General features: G+C 53.3%; 9 protein-coding genes across 9 annotated transcripts; 3 read left to right on the top strand and 6 right to left on the bottom strand.

Annotated features, from left to right (window-relative positions):
- Nucleotides 1–274: 274 nt before the first annotated feature.
- Nucleotides 275–2,481, bottom strand: POR1 (protochlorophyllide oxidoreductase). The gene is made up of 3 exons (XM_005836872.1): nucleotides 1,089–2,481; nucleotides 610–1,041; nucleotides 275–560 (listed from the first exon to the last, which is right to left on the bottom strand). Exons 1-3 carry the CDS (start codon nucleotides 2,466–2,468, stop codon nucleotides 426–428), a joined length of 1,947 nt encoding a protein of 648 aa, XP_005836929.1. The 5' UTR covers nucleotides 2,469–2,481; the 3' UTR covers nucleotides 275–425.
- A 2,354-nt stretch (nucleotides 2,482–4,835) lies between these two features.
- On the top strand, nucleotides 4,836–5,312 carry GUITHDRAFT_151339 (hypothetical protein). The gene has a single exon (XM_005836871.1). The coding sequence runs from the start codon at nucleotides 4,840–4,842 to the stop codon at nucleotides 5,260–5,262; it is 423 nt and encodes a 140-aa protein (XP_005836928.1). The 5' UTR covers nucleotides 4,836–4,839; the 3' UTR covers nucleotides 5,263–5,312.
- Nucleotides 5,304–6,305, bottom strand: GUITHDRAFT_135634 (hypothetical protein; the record flags this gene model as incomplete). Its single annotated transcript, XM_005836870.1, has 4 exons — nucleotides 5,304–5,504; nucleotides 5,550–5,735; nucleotides 5,947–6,021; nucleotides 6,078–6,305. 4 exons carry the CDS (start codon nucleotides 6,303–6,305, stop codon nucleotides 5,304–5,306), a joined length of 690 nt encoding a protein of 229 aa, XP_005836927.1.
- A 1,297-nt stretch (nucleotides 6,306–7,602) lies between these two features.
- Nucleotides 7,603–10,251, top strand: GUITHDRAFT_135633 (hypothetical protein; the record flags this gene model as incomplete). Its single annotated transcript, XM_005836869.1, has 15 exons — nucleotides 7,603–7,663; nucleotides 7,834–8,039; nucleotides 8,092–8,151; nucleotides 8,204–8,244; nucleotides 8,291–8,358; nucleotides 8,434–8,504; nucleotides 8,560–8,595; nucleotides 8,645–8,748; nucleotides 8,793–8,892; nucleotides 8,942–9,112; nucleotides 9,162–9,251; nucleotides 9,302–9,494; nucleotides 9,564–9,667; nucleotides 9,716–9,856; nucleotides 10,111–10,251. 15 exons carry the CDS (start codon nucleotides 7,603–7,605, stop codon nucleotides 10,249–10,251), a joined length of 1,587 nt encoding a protein of 528 aa, XP_005836926.1.
- A 27-nt stretch (nucleotides 10,252–10,278) lies between these two features.
- On the bottom strand, nucleotides 10,279–11,188 carry GUITHDRAFT_151338 (hypothetical protein). The gene is made up of 4 exons (XM_005836868.1): nucleotides 10,903–11,188; nucleotides 10,767–10,826; nucleotides 10,505–10,716; nucleotides 10,279–10,458 (listed from the first exon to the last, which is right to left on the bottom strand). Exons 1-4 carry the CDS (start codon nucleotides 11,171–11,173, stop codon nucleotides 10,342–10,344), a joined length of 660 nt encoding a protein of 219 aa, XP_005836925.1. The 5' UTR covers nucleotides 11,174–11,188; the 3' UTR covers nucleotides 10,279–10,341.
- A 2,771-nt stretch (nucleotides 11,189–13,959) lies between these two features.
- Nucleotides 13,960–16,851, bottom strand: GUITHDRAFT_161985 (hypothetical protein; the record flags this gene model as incomplete). The annotated part of the gene is made up of 13 exons (XM_005836867.1): nucleotides 13,960–14,061; nucleotides 14,170–14,186; nucleotides 14,245–14,706; nucleotides 14,754–15,134; nucleotides 15,224–15,403; nucleotides 15,454–15,516; nucleotides 15,572–15,683; nucleotides 15,739–15,833; nucleotides 15,891–16,091; nucleotides 16,146–16,238; nucleotides 16,285–16,510; nucleotides 16,616–16,696; nucleotides 16,748–16,851. The coding sequence occupies 13 exons, from the start codon at nucleotides 16,849–16,851 to the stop codon at nucleotides 14,046–14,048; spliced, it is 2,031 nt and encodes a 676-aa protein (XP_005836924.1). The 3' UTR covers nucleotides 13,960–14,045.
- Nucleotides 16,852–17,692: 841 nt separating this feature from the next.
- On the top strand, nucleotides 17,693–18,912 carry GUITHDRAFT_104340 (hypothetical protein; the record flags this gene model as incomplete). Its single annotated transcript, XM_005836866.1, has 3 exons — nucleotides 17,693–18,664; nucleotides 18,720–18,836; nucleotides 18,886–18,912. 3 exons carry the CDS (start codon nucleotides 17,693–17,695, stop codon nucleotides 18,910–18,912), a joined length of 1,116 nt encoding a protein of 371 aa, XP_005836923.1.
- A 649-nt stretch (nucleotides 18,913–19,561) lies between these two features.
- On the bottom strand, nucleotides 19,562–19,955 carry GUITHDRAFT_56114 (hypothetical protein; the record flags this gene model as incomplete). The annotated part of the gene is made up of 2 exons (XM_005836865.1): nucleotides 19,562–19,632; nucleotides 19,679–19,955. Coding segments are annotated over 2 exons (348 nt in total), but the record flags the coding sequence as incomplete, so codon positions are not given.
- Nucleotides 19,956–20,768: 813 nt separating this feature from the next.
- On the bottom strand, nucleotides 20,769–21,693 carry GUITHDRAFT_151335 (hypothetical protein). Its single transcript, XM_005836864.1, has one exon. It carries the CDS (start codon nucleotides 21,467–21,469, stop codon nucleotides 21,086–21,088), a length of 384 nt encoding a protein of 127 aa, XP_005836921.1. The 5' UTR covers nucleotides 21,470–21,693; the 3' UTR covers nucleotides 20,769–21,085.
- Nucleotides 21,694–22,393: the final 700 nt, after the last annotated feature.

The raw sequence follows: 22,393 nt of genomic DNA, 5'->3' as shown, positions 1-22,393 counted from the left end.
ACTGTCCGGCACGGCGATCGGACGGGAGTTGGTGACGCCGGGAGTCCGGGCCCCCCAGTGGCCATCACGGCTCACTGCTCGCCGGCGGCGCCGGCCGGACTGAGCCCCGGACCGGCGGCAGCCGAAACTTCAATTCCGAACCGAAAGCCTTGTTGAACTGAACCCGTTCAACTCAGTTAGCAATACTTAATAAGCCAGTGGCCATGCTGAGAGAGCTTGACACAGTGACTGAAAACTTGGCAAGTTGCGATCAGTTCTAAGTTCGGAACCGATGCACTCGAAATTATACTTTACTTTGACAAAGATAAAAGATTGCACCATAACTATCAACAACAAGCGCGGTTCGATTTCCCACGATCTAGAGGTCGAGAGAAGTTCCCGTTGAGAAGAAGTAATCCAAAACTCACTTCCATTAGTGACGTCATCTAGTTCCTGACCGCTCCTCGTGAGACGGCCTCGAAGACAAGACGCTTCACCGAGTCGCGTTCACCGAAAACCTGAGCATCAATGCCAGCGGGAGGAGCCTTGATCTTATCCATCTCAGCTGTCCACTGCATCACCTACGACGAGACATCAGCACAAGACAACTCCAAGTTCCATCTGTCTCACCTGCTCTCTCGACACGACCTTCAGATCTTCTCTCGTGTCACTTCCGAGCATCTCCTTGCCGAGCATCTCCTTGGTCATGGCCATGGAATCATCGTTGGCAGTCCACGAGGGCTCGAGCTTGATCTTCATGTTGTCTTCCGCAACATCCCCGGTCTTACCCTCGCGCTCATCGATGAAAGTCATGCCAGGTGCAGGCTTGGTTTCGGCGCCGTAGTTCTTCAAGGCAGAGGTCAAGCCCTTAAGGAGGACGTCCGCTGCAACAGGATCCGCACGAGGCTTGTCAACCAAGAGCTGCATCTGAAGCTTGTCCTGTGGAGTTTCGTAGTTGCCAGAGAAGGTAATCTTGGGTGCAGACACTCTCCTTCCCCAGTAGTAGAGAGTTCCAACAGCCTCAGCTGTCTTCCCTTCAGCATCCTCGACCATTGCCATGACCTTGGGATTGTCAGTACGTGTAAACAAGAACACAGCTAGACGCTTACCTCTTTCTGGTCCTTCAAAGATGACATGTCTTCCCTAAGCTTCTTGAGCATCACGCTTGCCTTAGCCAGTGATGCCGGAACATACTTACCCTGCAAGGTGAGCGACTCCTTGTTTGCCGCGAAGGAGATCTCGGGCGCGACTCCAAGTCCAACAAGAGCAGAGGAAAGATCCCACACGGCCTCCGAGATCATCTCATCCAATGCCTCTGCTGGAATCTTGACAAGGTTCGCAGCTGCTTGCTTCTGCTGGTCGAAGGCTACACGGGTGAAGTCCTTTCCAGCCTGTGCATTCCACTTCCAGTAAGTTCCTCCAACACCAAGCTCCTCATCTGCAACAACGTTTGCAACCCTCTGACCCGCCACTTCCTCGGGCACGAACTGTTTTGTGATGGCCTTCTGGAACTTAGGGAACAGCCACCGGAACCAAGCACGCTTTTGCCTGAAGAGAGGAGACTCTGCGATGCAACCGGGGAACATAGCATTCACGATAAGACCGCGAGATTTTCCGTAGCGCTTGTTCATCTCACGCATTACAATTGCGTTGCAAACCTTTGAATCCTTGTAAGCCTTGGTAGGCTCAAACTTTCCACCATCAATGGTGCTCTTCATGCCAGCAGCCATTCCTTCAAGCTTTCCGAGGTCTGCAACTGGCGGGATCAATCCAGCCAAACCATCATTCGCAGTCTCAGTTCCGATGAAGACAACGCGCCCATCACCCTCAGGAAGGTCCCCGAGAAGCAGATTGCAAAGCAGGAAATGACCAAGGTGGTTCGTTCCAACCGCCTCCTCGAAGCCATCGACTGTCAAGCGAGGAGCAGTATCGCGGGGATACCACACAGCAGCATTGCAAACGATTGCATCAATGGGACGACCAAGCAATCTGAGCTGGTTCACAAAATCTCTCACGCTGGAAAGAGAGGCAAGGTCCAGATTCATAATGGTGTAAGTTCCTGGCTCCATTCCAATCTCCTCTGCAGCCCTAGCAGCCTTGGAGTAGGAACGTACAGCCATGATAACATGCCATCCTTTGTCGGCAGACATGGCCTTTGCCGTCTGCAAGCCAATACCACTCGAGGCACCGGTGATAACGACCGTCTTCCTCCCATCGCTGCTCTGCGCGTTGATCTTCCTGGTAAGGGGAGAAACCTTGAGGAAGCTTTTCCACGCCTCTTCTATGTTCATCTTCGTTTCGGGTTCAGTCTTGCCCGAAGGGTCAAGAGTAGCTGACATGAGCACATTCCTGGAAACTCGCTTCTGTTGAGAAACTGAAGGAAGGCGAGCCCTTCTGAGGCCGAAGCCTGTGGGTCCATTCACAAACCCTGCCGCATAATCTGCACAGAAAACGGCGGCAACCAAGGCCAAACGTGCAATATAAACCATTGCGCCCAAACCTGGGATGAAAGTAAGTTTTTCAATCGCATGTAAACATCAAGGCATGCATGTTGTATTGTTACTCCCGAATGGGGTGATGCGAGTTACGAGGAGAAGGAGGCAACATGGTGATAACAACAACAACAAACTTGATAATGGAAAAAATGAGGGAAAATTATAAACCATGCAGCAGCACAGTACAGTATCAATTCCAAAGATGCCCAGTCCAAGAGGCAAGAAGGCAAATGACAGCCTGCGCGGATGCATAAGAGGGGCAGGATGATGGGTGGGAAGGGAAGAACTGAGGTGATGGTGACAGGAGGAGGGAGGAGGGAGGAGGGAGGAGGGAGGGGAGGACAAACGGTGCTGGCAAAAAAGCAAAGGCAAGAGAACGGGAAGGTATGCAAGGAGCAGGTAGCGAGATGGGGTTGCGTCATAAAGGACGGGGCGGCCTCCTGCTTCGAGTCTGAGAATTTACATTCAAAAAGAATAGATGCCATTCTGTACTCTCATTTTTACTTATCTTCAACAAATTTCAGTAAATTTTGCTAATTTTCCTATCTAAAGTGAGTTAAACTATTGTCTTTTAATTACTACCCCTCTATTTCATAGTACCCCCCTTTCTGATTACAATGGGACCCTATAGAAAAACGTTTTTTTAGACCATTGTTACAGTCGGGACGCATGGGGCTACCCCCACCCCCCTTTGATGGCAAACACTACTATGTTCAATGCCCATCTACCCCCACCCACACAAATACAGTTCTAATCACCCCTGGTCATTTCACCCCCGTCCCAACAACCCACACTCTCCTAGAACCCTACCCCTATTGAGAAAGCATAAAACGTTTATTAAATCCTTGTCCAGAATGTCAAACTTCTCTTCGCCACAGTATATTTATTTCAAATTTTCATAGAAGGAAGTTTGAAATGTGGAGATTCAACCTTTTACTCATCAAACACCCCTTCCTGGCTGCACCTTTCTCAGAAGGGGGTCGGAACTCACAAACCTGATGTGCTGGGCCATCTGTCCTGTGAAAGCCCTGACAAGGCTCTGAATTTCCTATTGTTACTACCGCATTTTCACTTGCCTTCAGGCATATAGACTTGGTCTTCCAATTTAAGTATCAGCAGTGCGGGTGGGGTAGTGGGGTTTAGTGTTGTTGATGGGGTGGGGGTACGCGAGGGATCTGTGACAACATTTGAACTGTGACCCACAAATTCTGTCCAAAAAGGCAAAAATAATTTTTCAAAATTGAAATATAAAGAAAAATATTCGAAATTTATTTCAGGGATGGAGCAGGACGGTATTTCATGAAATAATTCTGAAAAGAGACTTTTTCGTGCTCTCGGGGTTGCATCCTCAACCCTTCAATCCAGCGAAGAGAAATGGGGTATGTGTAGTACAGGAAGCATGAGGCACAAGATTGGAGCAGAAGGGCATAGAGGCAATATTTTCTAAGTGAGCGATTATGTTAAATACGCATGGCCATCACAATAAATGAGAAATGCTGCGACCGTACCTCAAGATCTCCAAGTTAAGGCTCCCCATAGTTGACCTGCACTTGAACCGGACTCATCACCATTTGGAACTCCGGGGGCCCCGGCCCGGCTGGACGGGTTGAGGCTCTGAGGCGGACTTCAGATGCGAGAACTCATCAACGGAGCATTGCCTTTATATATATTTGAATTTGAACATTGTTGGTGAATTTTCAAATTTGAACGATTTCCCTTTACACATGCGATTCAAATAGGAGGAGATCCCAAGGAGATCCCTCACGTCCCTCGGCCTCCTGCGACGTTCCGTTCGGGAAATGGAGTATTTTCGTTTCATCACCCCACCCCTTGTACTAAAAAAAAAAAACTTTAAAAGGAGGGGTTCTTGTGTGAGTACCCCACATGCCCGATTTATAAAGGCTCAACCGACGCAAACACTCCTCAATTTATGATTCCACCCCTCCTCTTCTATAGAAACGTCCGGGACCCCTGGTGGGAACTTAGCCCTTGAATCCCCTTGAATCCTACCCCCATCATGTACCCCACCCACCCACTTATCCAACCCTGCGACATCACCCTACCACCCTGCCCCGTCGCAAGCATTCAATAATGTTTTTGCGGGCATTCGAAAGTATACAACAACCCCTTGATTCTACCCTAAGTACCCACCCTTCACTGGCAAGTTTTCTGGAACTGCTGCCAGTCATTCTACCCACACCCCTTCACTATTAAATTAATTTGATCCACCCCTACCCTAGCAACCTAGCTTCCCACTTTACCTGCACTGGATGAAGGGGTGGGGGAAAGGGCTCATCCGACCCCTCCCTTGCAACATAATAAGGCTGCTCATTCACGAAGCGCTTCACTTCCTCCCGCCCCCGCCATGCAGCGACTTCCTGCTTTGCTCCGCGCAGCGACTCCAAGGTTCATGTCCTCATCGCCTGCAAAGAAAACAGATCTGTCTGCTGCGCTCGCTATGGATCTCGGACTTGGTTGCCCGGAGACTGTTAGCAATATGTCTGCGGCATCGTCCAAGAGCAGTGCGGTACACTCGACACAGAACGTTTTGCCATTGGATGGCGTAGAGTTTGTACACAGTGCTGAGCTCCAGGCAGCACAGGCGAGGGACATGCAGCTTTTAGCATCATCTGCAGAGCTTCTGTTGAAGCAAGCCAGTTTCAATTGGGAAATTGAATTCACCACCTTGAAGTTCGAAAGCTTGCAGGCACCGGTGCGTTCGGCGTCTGAGGTCTCCGACTGGTCAGCAGCTTTGATGCTTGCACGAGGATCTTCATTTTCACACTAGATTTGTATGATTTTTTTTTGTTTGTCATTAAAGATAGAAGTTCAATCCAACCCCTCCTCGAACGTCCGTCTTGGCTGGAGCACCTTGACCTGACGATTTGCATAAATCCTTTTCTTGCTCTTCCTTTTCGCCTTCTCTTCTGTCTCAGCAAAATAATCATACCCTCTTGGCCAGCTCTGTACAACCCCTGTTCCAGTATAATTCAGTCGAGTGCCATTGATGATAGGCTCCCAGCATGGTCCCTGCAGAAACAGTCAAGGGCAGCTCATAAGCGCTTCCATTCATACCGCTCTGGGTGGACCAGATCCGTCGCGAGGCAAGACAGGAAACGGGCAGGGATAGAATTCTGGCGGTAAAAGAGCACAAAAATCCATAGGGGTGCCTTCGAACTCCTGTGGAACCGCTGGGAGAATGTACCCGTACAAACACAGAGGGCAAGCATGCTGTGTGATACGAGCGTTAGAACCATTTCGCTACAACTTCTGCAAAGAAACGAAAACAGGCAGATATGCTGTTGACAAAGCGAAAAGAAAAACATGAACACCATCTCTTTCGAAAGATCAACAGGGAGACATGCTATTGACAATGCAGAAATAAAAACATGATCAACATTTCTTTCGAAAGATCTTCAAGCAGAAACGCTATTGACAAAGCGAAAAGAAGAAAATCTCTTTGAGAGTTTACCTCATCATCCGCCAATACCTCATCTGTCAAGACTGGCCACTGCATTCCATTGCAAAATTTCTGTACTTGACATACCTAACATCACATGGAATCATGTTCATGCCAACGACCTCTCTGAAGGTTTCACTTACAGGTCCAAAAGTCTCTACTTTACCTCCCATGTTGTATAGCGTCTTAGTGCAGTACGCCAACCCATGTCGATGGATCTCATGATTGGAGTTGCGTTGAATGAGTCTTTCCAATGTAACACCTTGACCAGTGATAGTCATACTATCGGAGATCGCAGAGTTATAGCAGAAGAGAGGAAACCTCAGGAGCAGCACAATACAGCTCAACACAAATAGCTGCATGCCCTTCATGTGCCGCAAGATGCATGGCTGTCTCATTCAAAGAGCCAACTGCCTGTTGATTGTCAACCACCACCCCGTCTCAGTGCACATACCCTGGGATTCGCGCCATGTTTCAGTAGGTATTCGACAATCTCCATGCTCCCGCTTGCTGCTGCATGCTGTCGTGTCATAAATTAGATGTGCCACTCGACCAGCTACAACGCAAGCTACCATGAGCACGGTGATATTTGTGCGTTCGCAGCGGCTATTGATGAAGTCTGCGTATCTGCATCCATACTTCCTATGTAACTCCTTTACCTAAAAAAACTGCATTATCAGGGTACAAACACGATCAGAAGTGGGAAATCAAATTGTGTGCAGACCGTCTTCTCGTCGCAATCGCTAGCGGCATCGCAGAATTCTACCCGACTTTGAGGTCAAAAATCAGAGTATGCACCAGGCTATGAGCATAATTTATCTCACATTCTATCCTCCTTTGGAGTAAAATCCAGCAGAGAGGTGTTTGTGAGCGATTCTTCAAGTTCGTAGAACAGCTTCATAAACTCCGGATCATCTGTAATGTTGGATGGTAAATTGCGCACCCAAGTTTCAGGGTCCAGCTCAGATTCCTCGGGATCGGAGTCTCCAGCTGCCTTCCCCTCCTCCTCCTCCTCCTCCTCCTCCTCCTCCTGACTTGAACCCATTTCTTCGGACCATCTTATATTTTTATCCAACACTCCAGAACTCTCTGATCCGAACCCTCTTAGCCTCAGCAGCATCCCCCCGTTTTCAAGCCCCCTGGGGACAACCAGCGTAGACCCCAAGTTGTCGGTGCGACGGGCATGGTTGCATAGGACGAGCATGACGATGAAACATCCCCTCCATCTCCTTCCCTCCAACATGCCACGGACGGTCATCCGCTACTCGTGTCTCATCGCCACTCCCACCGCCCCTGAGTGCGATCGCATCGTTGCCTGATCGCTTTTCTTGAGAAGCAAGCCTGCCTCAGATTCGGTAATGCACAAGTTGAACCGGTTCGGCCCGGACGCCGGGGCCCGGTTTGATTTGAACTGATTCAAGTCGAATCGAATCATTTTCCATTCGGTTCTCCCACACGCCGGGCCCATCCCTTTAAGAGTGCCAAAAGGAGTCACCCACCACCACTCCTTTGTTTGTATGAATAAATGTTTACATATATTAAAAACTATATCAAGAAAGTTTACTTAATATAGTGTTTTCATGGGGGGCTGGAGAAGTAAAACTGCATCACATTCCACCACTGCCGGTAGCGATGAAAGCTGGAGGCCGCGATATGGGGGGTGCAGCAATGGCCGGATGCGGTGAGTACGAGGCCATGGAGAGTAGGACTGGGTGTGGAAGGGGTCAGAGTGAGCAGAGAGAGGCTGAGAGGAGTAGATTGTCGAAAGAGAGGACTGGGCAGAGACTTGATGCGAGGAAAAAGCATAAGTACCTTGGTTGCAGATCGTAAAATATTTCCAATCCTAGATGGATTGATAGGGATGTACGGACGGGATTTGCTGAAATGCTCTTTTTACAGGGCTGATTCTCAGCTTCTTGGTTGGAGCTTATGCTCATCAGGGCCTGTACCAATGCCATGGTACCGCGTATGTAAATACGCCTGCTATGCCTGGACAGAGGTCTCAACTGCCCTCGGCGTGCTCCATCCTAGGACAGCGCCCCAATCAGGGGTTTTCTCTGCGCCCACGCCAACAACTTAAGCTTAGAATGGGCGTAGATATCCCCGTAAGAGAGCAGAAGAATCCCTAGCTCGTGCTCTATCGTGATATGCCGGCAGATCGGTCCGTCCGACCCCAGCGACAAGTCGAATGATGCTGCAAAGAAAGCTGTATCAAAGGTTGCTACCAGTGAGGTCGAGGAAGACGCCTCGCTGACGGATGTATCATCAGGCGTCCGACTACGAGATCTTGCTCGCCGAGTTGGCCTTCACGTACGGCTGAGACTCCTGCCGGAAATAAATGCTGACATTCGTCCAGGAATCCCGACGAGTTGCCCAAGGTGGTGGAGAAGAACTTGGACAAGTTGGACGACAGCTTCTACAATTGTAATGATTGCATCTGTTTACATTTTTTTGTTATGAAAAGGTCAGCTAGCTTTGATCTGAACTAGTCTGGTGCAGTCCTGGCAAGGAAGATCGAGGACACCAAGGATGCGGATGAGAAGGAGACCTTGGCTGTTCTGAAGGACGCTGTGAGAGCATGCATGCTTCCTGACATCATCCTCTACTCATGCTCTTTCACGACAGGTCACGGACCTGATGCAGAAGATCCTCAAGGCAGCGGTGGGAAACGACTGCTGTCACACCCTGACACCTCTGACTGCCTTTGAAGATGGAGCGCGGGGATGTCTCGAAAGACGACATCGAGGCAGCCGGGCTGTCGACCTCTGCTCTCTCACTGGACTCTTACAGCACAGCGGACCTTGCTTCTGCAACGTGATGGACGTTGAAAGAGGCGCGTCAAGCTCACCCTTTGGCAGTTACGACGCCTTCATGCAAGAGCTGATCAAGGACCCGAGCAAGATCTCGACTGCCGTTGAGGCCGGATACGACAAGATCGACATGCGCTTCTTGGAGCGGGTGATGCTTTGGAGCTGTGAGGCCCGCGATCCTCTGACGCGCACTTCAGCTGAACGAGAAGATGCAAGAAGATGGGCCCCAGAAGGAGCTCTTGACTCAGTTGAACAGCGCCATCCAAGCTTGCATGAGCGCCAGGATCCAGAAAGCCTCCGACGCGCTGCAGAAGGTGTTGAAGGCCGGAGACCTCAACGGAATGCGCAAGGAGCTCATGCTCCTCAATGTGAGAGGCGGAGAGGATGGCTTGCACGTGCTGAAGCGGTATTATGCAGGCAAAGGGCGGTTTGGATGAGAGCGTCATCCTGCTTCTCGAGGCCAACATAGATCAAGCTCGCAAGGCAGGAGCGCAGCCTGCTGTCGAGGTTCTTGACGAGTGAAGGAGAGAAGATCGTGGACATGATGACTGTTTTAGGTCATGACCATGTTGAAAGACAAGGCCATCGAGTACAAGGATGCCTCCATGCCCGATGAGATTCGCCTCATCCGCAAGCTGATGCGAACGGAAGACCCCGAGGTCTCTTATCCTTTGAGCGAGTACGCGACTAAAGAAGATGAGCCAGGCAAGGAAAGCTCAATTCGTGGAAGCCTTCAAACCCCGCGAAAAGGTTTTTAACCCTGACGGTAGATGACTTAGATTCCTACTGAAAAATCTATTGACGCCTGGGGTTTTCAAGGCACTGAGAGAAAAAGCCAGCAAGTGAACGGAAAACGCTTCGTTAATGCTCTTCGTGACCTCATCGCGAATTATGGAAACGTTGACGAGAAGTTCTTGAAGCAGGTGAACTTTTCTTGCATCGGCTTCGACACTTCTGATCATGGCTGGCAGATCGACAAGATTGCCAAGGAAGGAGAGCAAGTGGTTACTGAGATCTACGGCCTCAACGAGGCCAAGGATGTGCAGGCTCTGCAGAACGAGGCCTTCCACAAACGCACAGTGTCTGTGTGGGAGCTTGAAGCTCTCGAAGAGGTCTTGCGCTCTATGTCACTTGCCTGCCTCCATTCTTTCGCGCCTCTCACCTTTACCTGCTCTCCGTCTCGCTCCTCCGCCATTTCCTCTACTTGTCACCCCATTGTCTCTTTTCTTGAACGCTTCCCCTCCCAACTCCCTACTCCCCTCACCCTTGATCCTGCTCCTCAGCTTCTTTTACCCTCTCTCCTCCCCTCTCTCCCACCCGCGTTCCCTCCTTTCTTCTCTCTGTTCATTCTCACTTTGCTTCCTAGTCCTTCGAAGCTTCCGGGCAGAACGCTCCTTGGAGAGGGGAGTCTAGGGGAGGATGGGACAAGGATGGCAACCTCATCATCGGTGGGAACGAGCTGAAGAAGAAGGGGAAGGATGGAGGAGATAGCGGGATCATATGGTGACGTGGAGGAGAACGACTTATTCTTGTTGAGAGAGGTAGCCATGCCGGGATGTACTTAACAACACTTGACGTGCAAATGCCCCTGCTGCCCTCACAGACGGTTCCCGATGGTCCAGCCGAAGGCGAACGAGGAGAAGGCAACGCTGATGCCTCTGAGGTTGTTCTGCAACGCCATGAGAGCGATCCCAACGAACTTGTTCACTTGCTCCTGCGCGAGATGTCAATTCCCCACTGCCGGAACCATAAAACCGCACCTTGATGGATGCGGGGAGCTTCGAGAGAAACGAATTCTTCGTGACCTCGACGTATTTGTACGTCTTGGAGTCCATAGCGTCCTCCTGCATCTTCGGTGTGTTGAACGAGATGTACCTGTTCATCTCGAGCGCCTTGATCCACACAGCAAAAGCCGTGAGGGCCGCAACGGCTGATTTGCCGCACTTCTGGAAAATGAGGCCGAGGAGCAGACCTGGGGCTGGGGTAAGAGAGGTGAGCATGTAAAAGCAAGCAGACGGCCACCAGAGCTCCCAAAGATGATCATCCCGTCGATGGGGATGTCTGTGCAACCCATGCTTCGAGCTGGTATGAGAGTGGTATCAAGGCTCATGCAAGGAACAGAGAGAGCGATCCAGCAATCAACAAAGAGAGGACTGACCGATCGCGCCATTGTTCGGTGTCTTCATCACCCTCGGAGGCTCAGCTGTCTTGCGGGGCATGCCGGGGGGGAGGACATTGGAGATCGAATGTTGGGGGGCAGGCGCCATGGAACGCAGGGGAGGAGGAGGAACGTCTGAGTGATGTCCCTCCATGCCAAGAGCATCAGTCATCATCAGCATCGACATGGTGACGATGATCGTCGTCGTCATCCTTGCTCCTCCCATCGCGGTCGCTGCCTTGCTCCTCTCTCCCTTCCCTCTCATCGCCATCGCCCGACGGTGAGTGAGGGGAACTTGTACGGTAGCTGTAACTTGAAAACCCCCGGGCCCGGCCGGGTTCCCCGGGCCGGCACGGTGGCGGCCCGCCGGTACTGAGACTCCCGGCAGCCGAGGCCGGGACTACTCGGCTCAGGCTCATCAAATGGAACAGGAAGGCGGGGCAGCAGCATCAGTTGAACCAAGCAGGCTGAGCTGAGTCCATGGTAGGCAGTGCAGAGGCACCGACGGGCGTTGCTGCTAGTGATGAAACAGGAAGAAGCAGAGGTCCGTCTGCTGTCAGTCTTTGTTGATCTTGGAAGGAAAATGCTCAGTTGAGATCAAGTTGTGTGTTGACCCGACAAGCACCTTGCATACAGGATGATCATCAATGGCGTGAGGAGAGGAGCAGCTCGCCGCGCCTCCTCCAGCTCCTCTGGCTCAGATCAGAGCGTGTCCCCCAGGCATGACACTGACGAGGACACCGAGGAGGCTGAAGGGATAGCAAGTGAGAATGTCCAGCCGCTGGTGGTATGGAGGAGATCTCACTGTGGTCAGAGGAGACTAACGAGGAGGAGCAGGACGAGAGGAGGCAGGAGGGACATTCATCGCTGCTGCTCAAGGATGCGAATTCATGGATGCAGACTGCCGCCGCCAAGAAGCTGCTGGAAAGATCCAAGGAGGGCAAGCGAGCTACCTACAGCCATGTCTGTTGCCGCATGCCTTTGCCCCTGTTCCCTCCCCGTGTGACCCACGTGGCTGACGCAGGTGGCAAGGCTGGACGATCAGAACAGCTCTGAGGAGGAGGGGGAGGAGGAGGGCGAGGGAAAGAGCCACGAGCCTGTGAACGTGAGGGTGACCGTCCACTCGCTGAAGCATCTCCCGAGGATGGACAAGTTCGGGAAAGTGGACGCGTACATGACCGATAAGAGGAGCGACGTGCTGGGTGACTGCCTGGCAGGTACTGCATTGTCACCCTTGACAACCGGGAGCATGGAGGACAGACGTACCGGAGGAAGACGAAGGTGATCAAGAAGAACTACAACCCTCAGTTCCTTGACGAGCAGTACGACTTCGAGGTCAAGGACTACACCAATCAGGTCGTGCCGGCTCGTGGGCGCATGCGATGCTGACGGAGGTATGGCAGGAGCTAGTGGTGAGTGTATGGGACTGGGACGCGGGATCGGAGGACGACCTGATCGGGTCTGTGAGCGTCAAACTCTCAGCCCTAGCGTCGAGGAAGAAGATCGAGGAGGTCTTGTACCCCATCAAGAACGAGGCCGGGGATGACGTCATCGGATTCGATGGCTGCCCAAGCATGCTTAACCTCAGCCTGGAACGAGATGTGATCATTCAGACCAACAAGGGGAAGAGGAAGGGACTCGTCTTGGGCGAGGTTATCCGCATACCTCTTCCCTTCCCTCCCCTCTTCCTTCCCCTTCCCTCCCTACCAACTTGTTCTCCTCTTCTCTCTCCTCTCCGCTCTTGTGCAGGCCTCCCTTCCCTTCTCTCACATCTTCTCACAGAAACGAATTCTGGACTGCTCGAACAAGCAGTGGGAGAGCTCAGTGCGGGGCCTCATGTTCGAGGTGGAGAACAGGAGCGAGTACCCTGCCATGATCACGGGGCTGCACATCTCAGGAGGGAGGAGCAAGAGCGGCTCGTGCTCCTACACCATCTACCGCGCGCCAGGTCGATGGAACGTAGGAAGGTGCCCCTGCAATCGCCTGCTCCCCTGCCGCTTTTGCTTCCTCTGCTGCGGGAGCTTCCCGTCTGGCCGGCCCAACGTCCAGATGATGAAGTGCTTCTGCCGCTGCCGCCCCTGCACCTCCCGCACGGTCAGAGCCCCCTGCTCCTTGCTCTCGTCCCTGACCTGACCGGCAGAGCGGCTGCTGCTGCTGCGGAGAGTGCGGGCCCGGGCTGGAGGTTGCGGAGCCCTGCTGCGACGGCTGCGTGTCCTGCTGCACTGGCAACTGCGCTTGTCCGCTGGTGCTCTTCCCTTACCTGGTGCCTCTTTGCTGCTGGGGTTGTGGATGCCTGGTGGGGGAGAGGCACGGGGGGGTGTCGGAGCCGGGCATGCCCGCCATATCGCTATGCAGGTGCTGTGGATGCAAGTGCTGCAGGAATGGAGTTCACAGGTCCTCCCTCCTCCTCCTCCTCCTCCTCCTCCCCCTCCTCCCCCTCCTCCCCCTCCTCCTCCTCGCACCATGAGTTTGCTCCCTTCAGGCATGCCAAGGACTGTAACATGCTTGAGTTCCCTGGCTGGAGGTGCGACGCCAACTGCTCCTGCTGCTCCTCCTGTTGCTCCTGCTGCAGGAGGAAGTACTACGACAGGAGGAGGTGGACCCGAGTGACGTCAGCATGGAAGGATATGCCGTCGGACTGGGGGCAAGTGGGACAAGCGATCAGCTTCACAGACTTCGAGGGGGGAGGCATCCTGTTGCCCCCTCGCCAGTTCGTCTCGCTCTACATCCACTCGCCGCATCCTGTCGATGTCGCCGGCCAGGGGGCGCTGGCAGTCCGGGGACCGTTCGTGCACGAGCATGACAGCGGGGATGTAACGGAGAGGGACGAGGTCCTCCTGGTGCGGACAGGAGCAGCGACCATGGGGGTCCTTCCGTTCGCCAACAGCGAGCCGAGGAGGAGCGACATGGACGGTCAAGTCTACCGGCTACGAGAGCAGCACCTTGACCCCCATCGCGTCTTCGGGTTCGCAGGAAAGATCGAGTATCACCTCCTGCCCAAGGGCCGCGTGCCGGCAGACTGCGTGACCCTGTGCGGCCGCTGCCCCTGGTGCTGCTGATCGTCTCATCGTTTAATGTCTACATGTCTCCACTAGGACAAGACTCGAGATCCCGTCTCCTCCGTCAGCCGTGGAGTTGCTTACTTAGTCGGATTCATCACTGCAAAAGACTTCAAGAGTGAATCAAGAAGAGAGAGGGAGGAGAAGGAGGGAGGAGGAGGAGGGAGGAGGGAGGAGGGTGGACAGAGAGAATGGAAGGGGAAGCTACCTCAAAGCTTCGTCATCCTGCACGCAATCACATTCGTTATTATCAACATGCACACATAACAAGCAATGAATTTACCTTCTCGATGTTCATGCCGTCCCCGTCATCTTCCCCGTCGTCGTCTTCGTCCTCCTCCTCCTCCTCCCCTTCCTCCTCCTCCTCCCCTTCCTCCTCCTCCTCCTCTCCTTCCGCTCCTTCCTCGTCATCCTCGTCCCCAGACGCCTCATCAACTCCAATCACGTCATCAGCCTCCCCAACATTCTCATCCACAATCACTTCCGGATCCCTGCTGTACGCGTTCCCTCCTTGGAAGCCGGACTGGTTCGACACTTGCGTGAGCGCCAAGTCCAGTCGGCCCTCGAGCTTGAGCAGCTTGTGGTATGTGTTGATTCTGTTCTCGACGATCTGGTAGAGGGGCGTGAGGTTCTTGATCAGGTCGGGCTGGGACATGAGGAGCGAAGTGTGCTGGGTCAGGATCGCCTTGATCCACGTCACCAGCGCCAGGGAGCGCGCAGGCTTCTGCTGGAACTTGGCGACGATCTGAGCATCAGCATGTCAGCACAAGAGCGCAGACGCGTGCGCCTCACCTTCTTGAGAAGCATCGTGACGTGCTTGGGAGGGAGGCGCCTGACCGTCTCGTTGATGATCTGGTGGTTGGTGACCCCCAGACACTCCTGCACCAGCGCCTTGTCGTCGCTGTCCAGCGCTTGCTTCAGCACCACGTGGATCGAGTCAGCCTTGAGGCTCCCTGCGACTCCCTCCTTGCCCTGCTGCTGTCCCTTCACCTCTATCCCCAGCGCCTTCACCTGCCCTCGGAGCTCAGGCATGAACGGGTCCACCTTCCTCCTTACCTTCGCTTCTAGCGTCTCCTCGGGGTCTGCGATACTCCCTGCGTCCTCCTCCTCGTAGTGATCAGCACGAGCTCCCGGCCCCTTCATTTCCTTGTCCGTTGCATGTGCGTGATTCTCCTGGAGATCCATCAAGAGAGGAGGAGGTGGAGGAGAAGAAGGAGGAGGAAAGGAAGAGGAGGAAAGGTGCAAAGACGAACAGGTCAAACCTTCGTCGCCTTGTTGTCAGCATTGACTCCCCTTACGGGTACCTCGTTGAGGTCGTAGCTCTCAGAAACGTCCTTGGCAGCCTTCTTCTTCTTGGAGCTGGAGGTCAGCCCGAGCAGGTTGCTGTTTCCTCCCTCCACCGCCACTTCCGACACAAGTTCAGCACTTGACTTGTCGACAATCTGGACAAACGCGTTCCTCAGCTCCTGCCCTTTGCAACGGCTGCGCTCACCTGGACTGAAGTGAAGAGAGGGAGGAAGGAAGTCCCGTGGCAGATCTTGACGTTGTCACTTCCCTAGTTTCGGGAGCAGAAGGGTCAGGGGCAGGAGCCGGGCGAGCAGCCTGCAGACCTCGAATCTCGCGTTGTAGATCTGAGACTTCCCATCCTTCATCGAGACCTTGGTCGACGGCATCTGAGGGATCTCGGTGACGGTGCCGTCGGAGGTCCTCTTCTTCGAGCTCCTTTGTCCACCCGTCAAGGTACCGATATTCTCTCATTCCTCCCTTCTCAACTCACCCTTTGGGAGGAGAAAATCGCCAGACAGAGACTGACCCGCCCTCGGACACAGCCAGCATCTGCATGCTCTCCCCCGTGCCTCCGACTAGCGAGATCTGCGAGCCTGGGAGTGAGAGGAGGGCCGAGGAGCAGCGCACGATCTCATGGCAGACCTGAGTCGGAGAGGAGTCAAGAGTGAAGGTCTTGAGAGCGACGGTATTGTCGGTCTCGAAGGAGGAGTCCCACAGGCTGATGAAACGATCGCTCGCGCCCGAGACCAGGAAACGAGAGTCGGCCGAGTAGGCCAGGCAGACAACCCTTGACGCGTGACCCGGGTATTTGCGCTTCGTCTTTCGTGTCGCCAAGTCCCAGACCTGAACGGAGCAGGATCAGGAGGAAGGACGAGGAAGTTCAAGCTGTTTCATCACCTTGATCGCCGAGCTGGCCGTTACAATCTCATCCTCACTTGAACGCAACGCCAGCCTGTTCGCTGACTGCTTGCCGACAGCAACCTTCCACGTCTGCAGCAGGTGTCAGACGGTCTCCTCTCCTGCTCGCAGTCAGGACCATCTCCCCAGTCTCGATGTTCCAGCATGAGAAGAAGCAGTCATCAGTGCAGCAGTACAAGTTGGATCCGGACGTGAGCACAATGTCGTTGATCCTTCCCGTGTGCCCGGACTTCTCTCCCCCGAGCGTTTTCCTCAGCTCTCCTTTCACGCAATCCCACAGGAGAATCTTTCCCGCTCCTGTTCCAATCGCCACCAGGTCTGCTCCTCTCTTCGACTTCTTCTTCCTGCACAGAATTCAACTTTTTGCAGGCTCGCTCTCACTCCCGCTCACTCTCCCTGCCTCTCCTCCATCTCTCCCTCCCCCTCCCCCTCCCCTCTGCCTCTCATACTTCGCCGAGCTCGTCACTGGCAAAGCTTTCCCCCAGCTCACGCATGTCAGCTCAGCTGCATGCTTCCCAGTCGGAGAAAATCTGCGGGACAGGTCAGCAGGAGGAACCGGAACTAGGGGCCGAAATGCTCACTCGCTTGACGCTGCTCCAGACGTGACGTCCCAGATCTTCAGTCTGCTATCTTCTGTGAGCTGCGCGAAGTTTTCTCCTTTCTCATCAAACGATCCAGTGATCATGATGAGCTAGCTAAACGTCCAAGGTTATGATGATTTCCCGCCGATTGGTCTCAGAGCAATTCCTGGGTTAACAACAATCTGCAGTCAAATGTCAACATCGGAATGTTGATCCCACACCCCTCGATCTCATGACTGATTTTCTTCCATTTTCGCGCTCAGTCCCCTTCACTCCTTTCAATCGCTTTCTCCCCATACCATCCTCAAACTCTTGAATGAAAAAATCCGCCCCGTCGTTGGACATGCCCTACCCAACTCTCGCTAGATCGCTCGACACAACCAGCAGGCAAGGAGGTCTACCTCGGCAAGCTTGAAGCCTGCTGCTCTCGCACTGCTGCCCTTCCTCTCTCGTCTGCCTCGTCCTCCATCCTCTCCCGCCGCCTCCTGCTCCTCCCCCATCTCATCCTTCCTGCTTCCCACTACACGTGCAGCTGCCAGGCCCTCGTCCCCTCACTTACTGATGGAGTTGTCGAGGCAGTCGGGAGGGCACAGTCGGGACCCCGGCCGTGAGGGCCCGGCCCGGCCGGGCCCGGCCGACGTTGGTCACAACTGAAGTCACTACTACTAGTGGCGATGGTTTGTTGTGGCCCTGCATCGTCCGCCCTTGCCTTCCCTCATCCTCCAAGAGCTCCTCGGATCATCATCGTCCCTGGCTCCCCTTGACAGGTCTCCTTCTATCCTCCATCCCCTCTCACTTCCTCCCTCCCCTTCTCTCCTCCTCCCTTCCTCCCCTCTCCCTTTCTTTGCCTCGCTTTCTTCCCTCCATCACTCCTCATAAATCGCCTGGATTTTACAGCTACGATCCGCGCGCCCTCTCTCTGTCATTGCGATCGTCGCCGAGGTCATGAGAGGGTCGCGGGTCACGTTGCTGCTCGTCGTCGTGCTTGTCTCTGACTGCACTGGATGGCTGCATGTTGGCATGACCGGGTTGGGGGCGAGGCGAAGTGGCAGGATCATCCTGCAGGCGAGAGGGAGTTACCAGCTGGAGCTGGAGAGGGTGACGAGGAGTGTCGTGCATGAGTGTAGAACAAGAAACCTGCGGAAGATGACCGACACCAGACAGAGGTTAAGGCCCTCAGAGCCCTTCATTCGCCTTGACGGGGACGCTGTGGATGCAATGAGACAAAGCTGGGGCGGGAGCTCATTCAGCCCCCCTATGGTTGAGAGGATGGTCGAGGAGCTAGCAAGGAACCACTTCTTTGTGCTGAGGTTGGAAGGAGAGTCAGCTGACAAACTCGAGTCCCTCCGCGACGTTGGGAGGGAGTTCTTCAGTCTGCCACAGGAGGAGAAGAACAGAGTCGGCAGGATGGAGAAGGTGAAGGGCCTTCCTGGAGGCTCAATAGGCTTTGCAAGGATGGACAGCGGAGAGAAGCCTAGGTTTAGCGGCAATGAGTTTCTCAGTGTGCGAGCCGCAGGTCAAGGCAACATCGTTCCTTCATTGCGGCTTGTCTCCCAGCGAGCCGACAGTCACGTGTTTGAAGCATGCGACATGCTATCGCGGATCGGGCTGGAGGTGCTGAGGGAGCTTTTCTGGCACCTCGGCCTGAGTAAGGAGGAGATCAGGGACTGGATCGACACGGGAAATCACCCTGAAGGGGGGGCGCTGTCCATGTCCGAGCAGCGTTTCTGCTTCTACAATTCAAAGTCGCCATGCTCCTTCGAGCCGCACGTGGATCTGACGTTCCTGACGATCATCCCTGCCTCAAGCCAACCGGGGCTGGAGGTGCTTGACTCCTGCTTGCGATGGCAGAGGCCGGAGTCTGACTTGCGGCTCACTGAGAAAGACATGCTAGTGCTGTCGGGCCAGACTCTACAGGTAAGTCTTCGTTGGGTGTGGGGGGCCTTCACTTTCTTACATCCCTCACTTGCAGTTGTTTTCTGGAGGAGCCTTTCCCGCGTCCATACATCGTGTGGTATGTGAATCGTCCAGTTCTCCGAATGGCCGATACAGTTGTCCTTTATTACTCCGCGGGAAGAAGGACAAAATTGTTAGCGAGAGGCTGCTGAGAAAGACTGAAGGCGGCATGCACATCGCAGCAGATTCAGTCAAAGAGAACATCCTAGCCCTCCAAGGATACAGTCTGTCATACATACATGAGCAACTGTTCCAAGCAGGTAGGCAGACACAAAATAGTTGAAGCAGTTCATACTCCTCCTTTATACGACCAATCCTTTTGTTCAGTGTAATTTAAGTCAATCCCCCAGTAACTCTCTCGCTGTCTGTGGTGTAATCCCAATGAGATCTACAAAGTTTTTCCCTAAGAACTATAGCGCCACAAGTTTGCATCATTCATTCACGTCTCGAGAGATCCTCGCTCCTCTGCCATTTTCCTCGTCTGAACAACTTTGGTCAAAAGCAAAGGCATCATCGCTCCAGTAATACCCGAGACGAGGTGGTAGACCTTCACTTTCCTTTTCCGCGATCCGCAGCACATGTACAAAAACGTGAAAGGGACGCAGACGCCTGTAAAGTCAGTCAGCAAAACATCGAACACGAGCCCCACAGCACATACATGCCACTGCTGTGATAATGATTTGCATCCGCCTCACTCTCACTTCAAAGCTTTCGCCGATGTCGAAGGCCCTCCACTTGGCCCCTAGCTAACATAAGAATCAGGTTCCCTAAGCTCCTTCAAGGTCTTAATGGCCTCCTTACTTGCTTCGAGCGGAAAAATTCTTCGTCATTTCGTGAGCATCCAGGAAAGTCGCAAAAGAATTTGAGACAAGCGGAGTTCACCATGTATCTTCTCCCGTGCGGGGGAGGGCCATCTTCGCGTACATTCCCTGCCATGCACTCAGAGGTTTGGTCGTTTAAGTTCAGCCATCAAACCAAGGTGCGATCCGCAATATTCACAGTGAATTCCTGTATCGAGCGGATGATGTAACCAAGAGCCTTCATGGTGCTTGTATCCAACAGACCCGTGCTCGATTGGAGAAATGAAGGTAGCATATCCCGACCCCGTGTCTATCTTCTTTGAAGAATGGAACAATGTTGAGTTACAGCATGCACATGTGTATATTCCAGAAGCAGTTTGACCAACATGTGACCCAAGGTGAGCCGGTTCCATTGTATCTTTCATACAGAAACGGTCTTGCTTTGCCGTCAGGTTGAATACGCAGTTGGCCTTAGACTGACATTTGCCTCCTTTGATGGACATTTCGCAGTTCACAACTCCGTTTCTGTCGATTCCCCCTTCCCAACGATCCTCAGGGGCATCAAAAGCAAGAACCATCACTCTGGAGAGCATGCAAGACAACCACAGCAATATGCATGAACGAGCAAAGAGAACCCACATCATACAGGAGGCTCTGATCGGCATCAACCCTGGCATCAACCCTCAAGCCCTTATTTTAAGTCTTCAATTCAGATTTTAGTCACAAACTTCTCTCGCTCTGCAGCACATCAGTATTTCGTTGGCTTCGAGGTCACTATGCGCTGTGCTACCGTTGGTTCCCCTCCTTCATCTCAGCATCTCGGTCTTTGACCACTCAGGTCGTTGGCTGGCCATGATGCCGGCTGGAGTCCGACAAGGCCCATGATGTTACGTCAAAACAACATCAAACCTTATAACGAACCGTTACTTTTGGCCTTCGAGTCACCGTGCCGCCCCCGGCCGGGCCGGCGGGTCCCGGATCACTGAGTCCCTGACTCTGTGAGCCCGCCGTCACCCGGCCCGGGCCCAGCCTGGCCTGCCAGGACTCCGGATGAGGGTTGCCGGTGGACAGCCGCACGGTGTCAGGGTCACTGGGCCACCTCACCGCACTACGGTAACTTGAAGCCTTCGAGAAGCCGCGGAGTCAGTGACGGTACTCGGAGGCGAACTTGGAACGACAGGCTTGTCAGGCCCGACAAGCCACTGGCAAGCCTCCCCCTGGGAATGGCGGAACCACTGCCGAACCCCTACTACATAGAAATCAAACCTTCACTGGGAACTTTATTTCGCTTGCATTCACGAGCTATTCGGAACATTACAAAGTTGAAACTGGATCTTCCAAAAATGTTGAAGACTTTGAATGTTCTGGAAGATTTTTAACATCTCTTTTCTTGCTCGGTACAGTCTGGAAAAGAGTCTGTGACGGATTGGGAGAAATCCTGGTCCTTTTGCAGTTGACATCAATTCTCTAAGGGTTGGATTCGAATCTTGGATATAGACACTAGTTTACATCTGCTGCATCGCTGTAGCCCCCCTGCTCTACATCACTTACACTACACCATTGTAGCCCCTGCACTTTCTGTTCACTCCTGTATATTGTATGACTCATCCGTAAAAATGCAATCCATTCCTTCCTGCTGCTCAGAGCAAGGTTCAGCAAAGGTTGATGACGTGCCAACTGACAAGAAATCCGATGAGCAAAACTTGCGCTTGTGCAGCTCGTCTTCCTGTACATGAAGCAATGGTGCATGCAAGTGATCACCCGAGTCGGTGCGTGTTGGAGTGTTGGTGTGGATCCTACCAACGATCACTGGGCTGTTGTGCAGGTCTTCATTCATCCCTTCAGTCTTAGGCGAGTCGTTGGATAATGCTTCGAGGTATTCGTTGACAGACATCCATGTAAACTTTGAAATGTCGTTTGTGTTCTTGACATCGAGGATGGGAACGTTGTCGAAACGCCAGTCCATGACTTCATGTACAGCTCTCCCGTCCACGAAACGTGTGGCACTCATTATAAACGCAGCTGTTCGATCCAGCACACGTGTTGTGATGATGTGTATGTTGCTTGTTGATACGTCTGCTACCCAAGCTTCAGATAAATTTCGTCCTCCCTATGTGCTTGACTCACAGATCGCGTCGTGCTCGGAGTTGCGCTGCTGACTGACGGCTGCGACTGCTGCTGTCGCTCCTCCCGTCATCAATCCACGACAAGTGAATAATAAAGGGTACAGGGCCACCTGCATCCTTCAAATAGAGGGGTAGTCCTTGTACAAGGGGGGTCCACTAGGGATGTGTGTACTCTTCGTGTAGGGTGGTACCCCGCGATAACTATCAAGGAGGGGTGATATTCATAGATAAATTATGGGTTAAGTCCATCTCGCTTGGGTGATCATCTTTGCATGTGATTGAGTGGGGGTATGATTGTCCAGGAGAGGCTAGATGTGGGGTAGGGTGGATGTACTTCCGCCGGGTTTAAAAAATTCATATTTTTAACTCCTGTATGTGATGACCCAGTACTACTACCCCACCCTTTCCCCAAGTCTACCCACCCTCATCCGGCATTGCCCGGGCCACCCGTCACACGGGGGCCGCCGGTGGGGGGCACGGGACGGTGCGGGCCCAGTGCGGGCCCGGTTCAAGTCGCTAGCTGTCCGCCACCGTGGCACGGCGTAGCCCGTCACTCATCTGAACTACCGGTGTCACATACGATCTGACCTGGGATCTGACGGGAACCTGCCAGGGCATACGGTAGAAGGAAGCTGTGCAGTAGCTGAGCCGCTTGCGACGGGGAAACTCGCAGACACACAAAAGACTCGAGGAGCCTCTCGGACTCAGTCCTCGCAAGCGAGTCCGATGGTCACTGATCAGATGCCTTCAAGTTGAGCACGCAA

This window comes from Guillardia theta (assembly GCF_000315625.1).
Source record: "Guillardia theta CCMP2712 unplaced genomic scaffold GUITHscaffold_16, whole genome shotgun sequence".
Taxonomy (NCBI): Eukaryota; class Cryptophyceae; order Pyrenomonadales; family Geminigeraceae; genus Guillardia; species Guillardia theta.
This window is presented reverse-complemented; position numbering and strand designations above follow the sequence as displayed.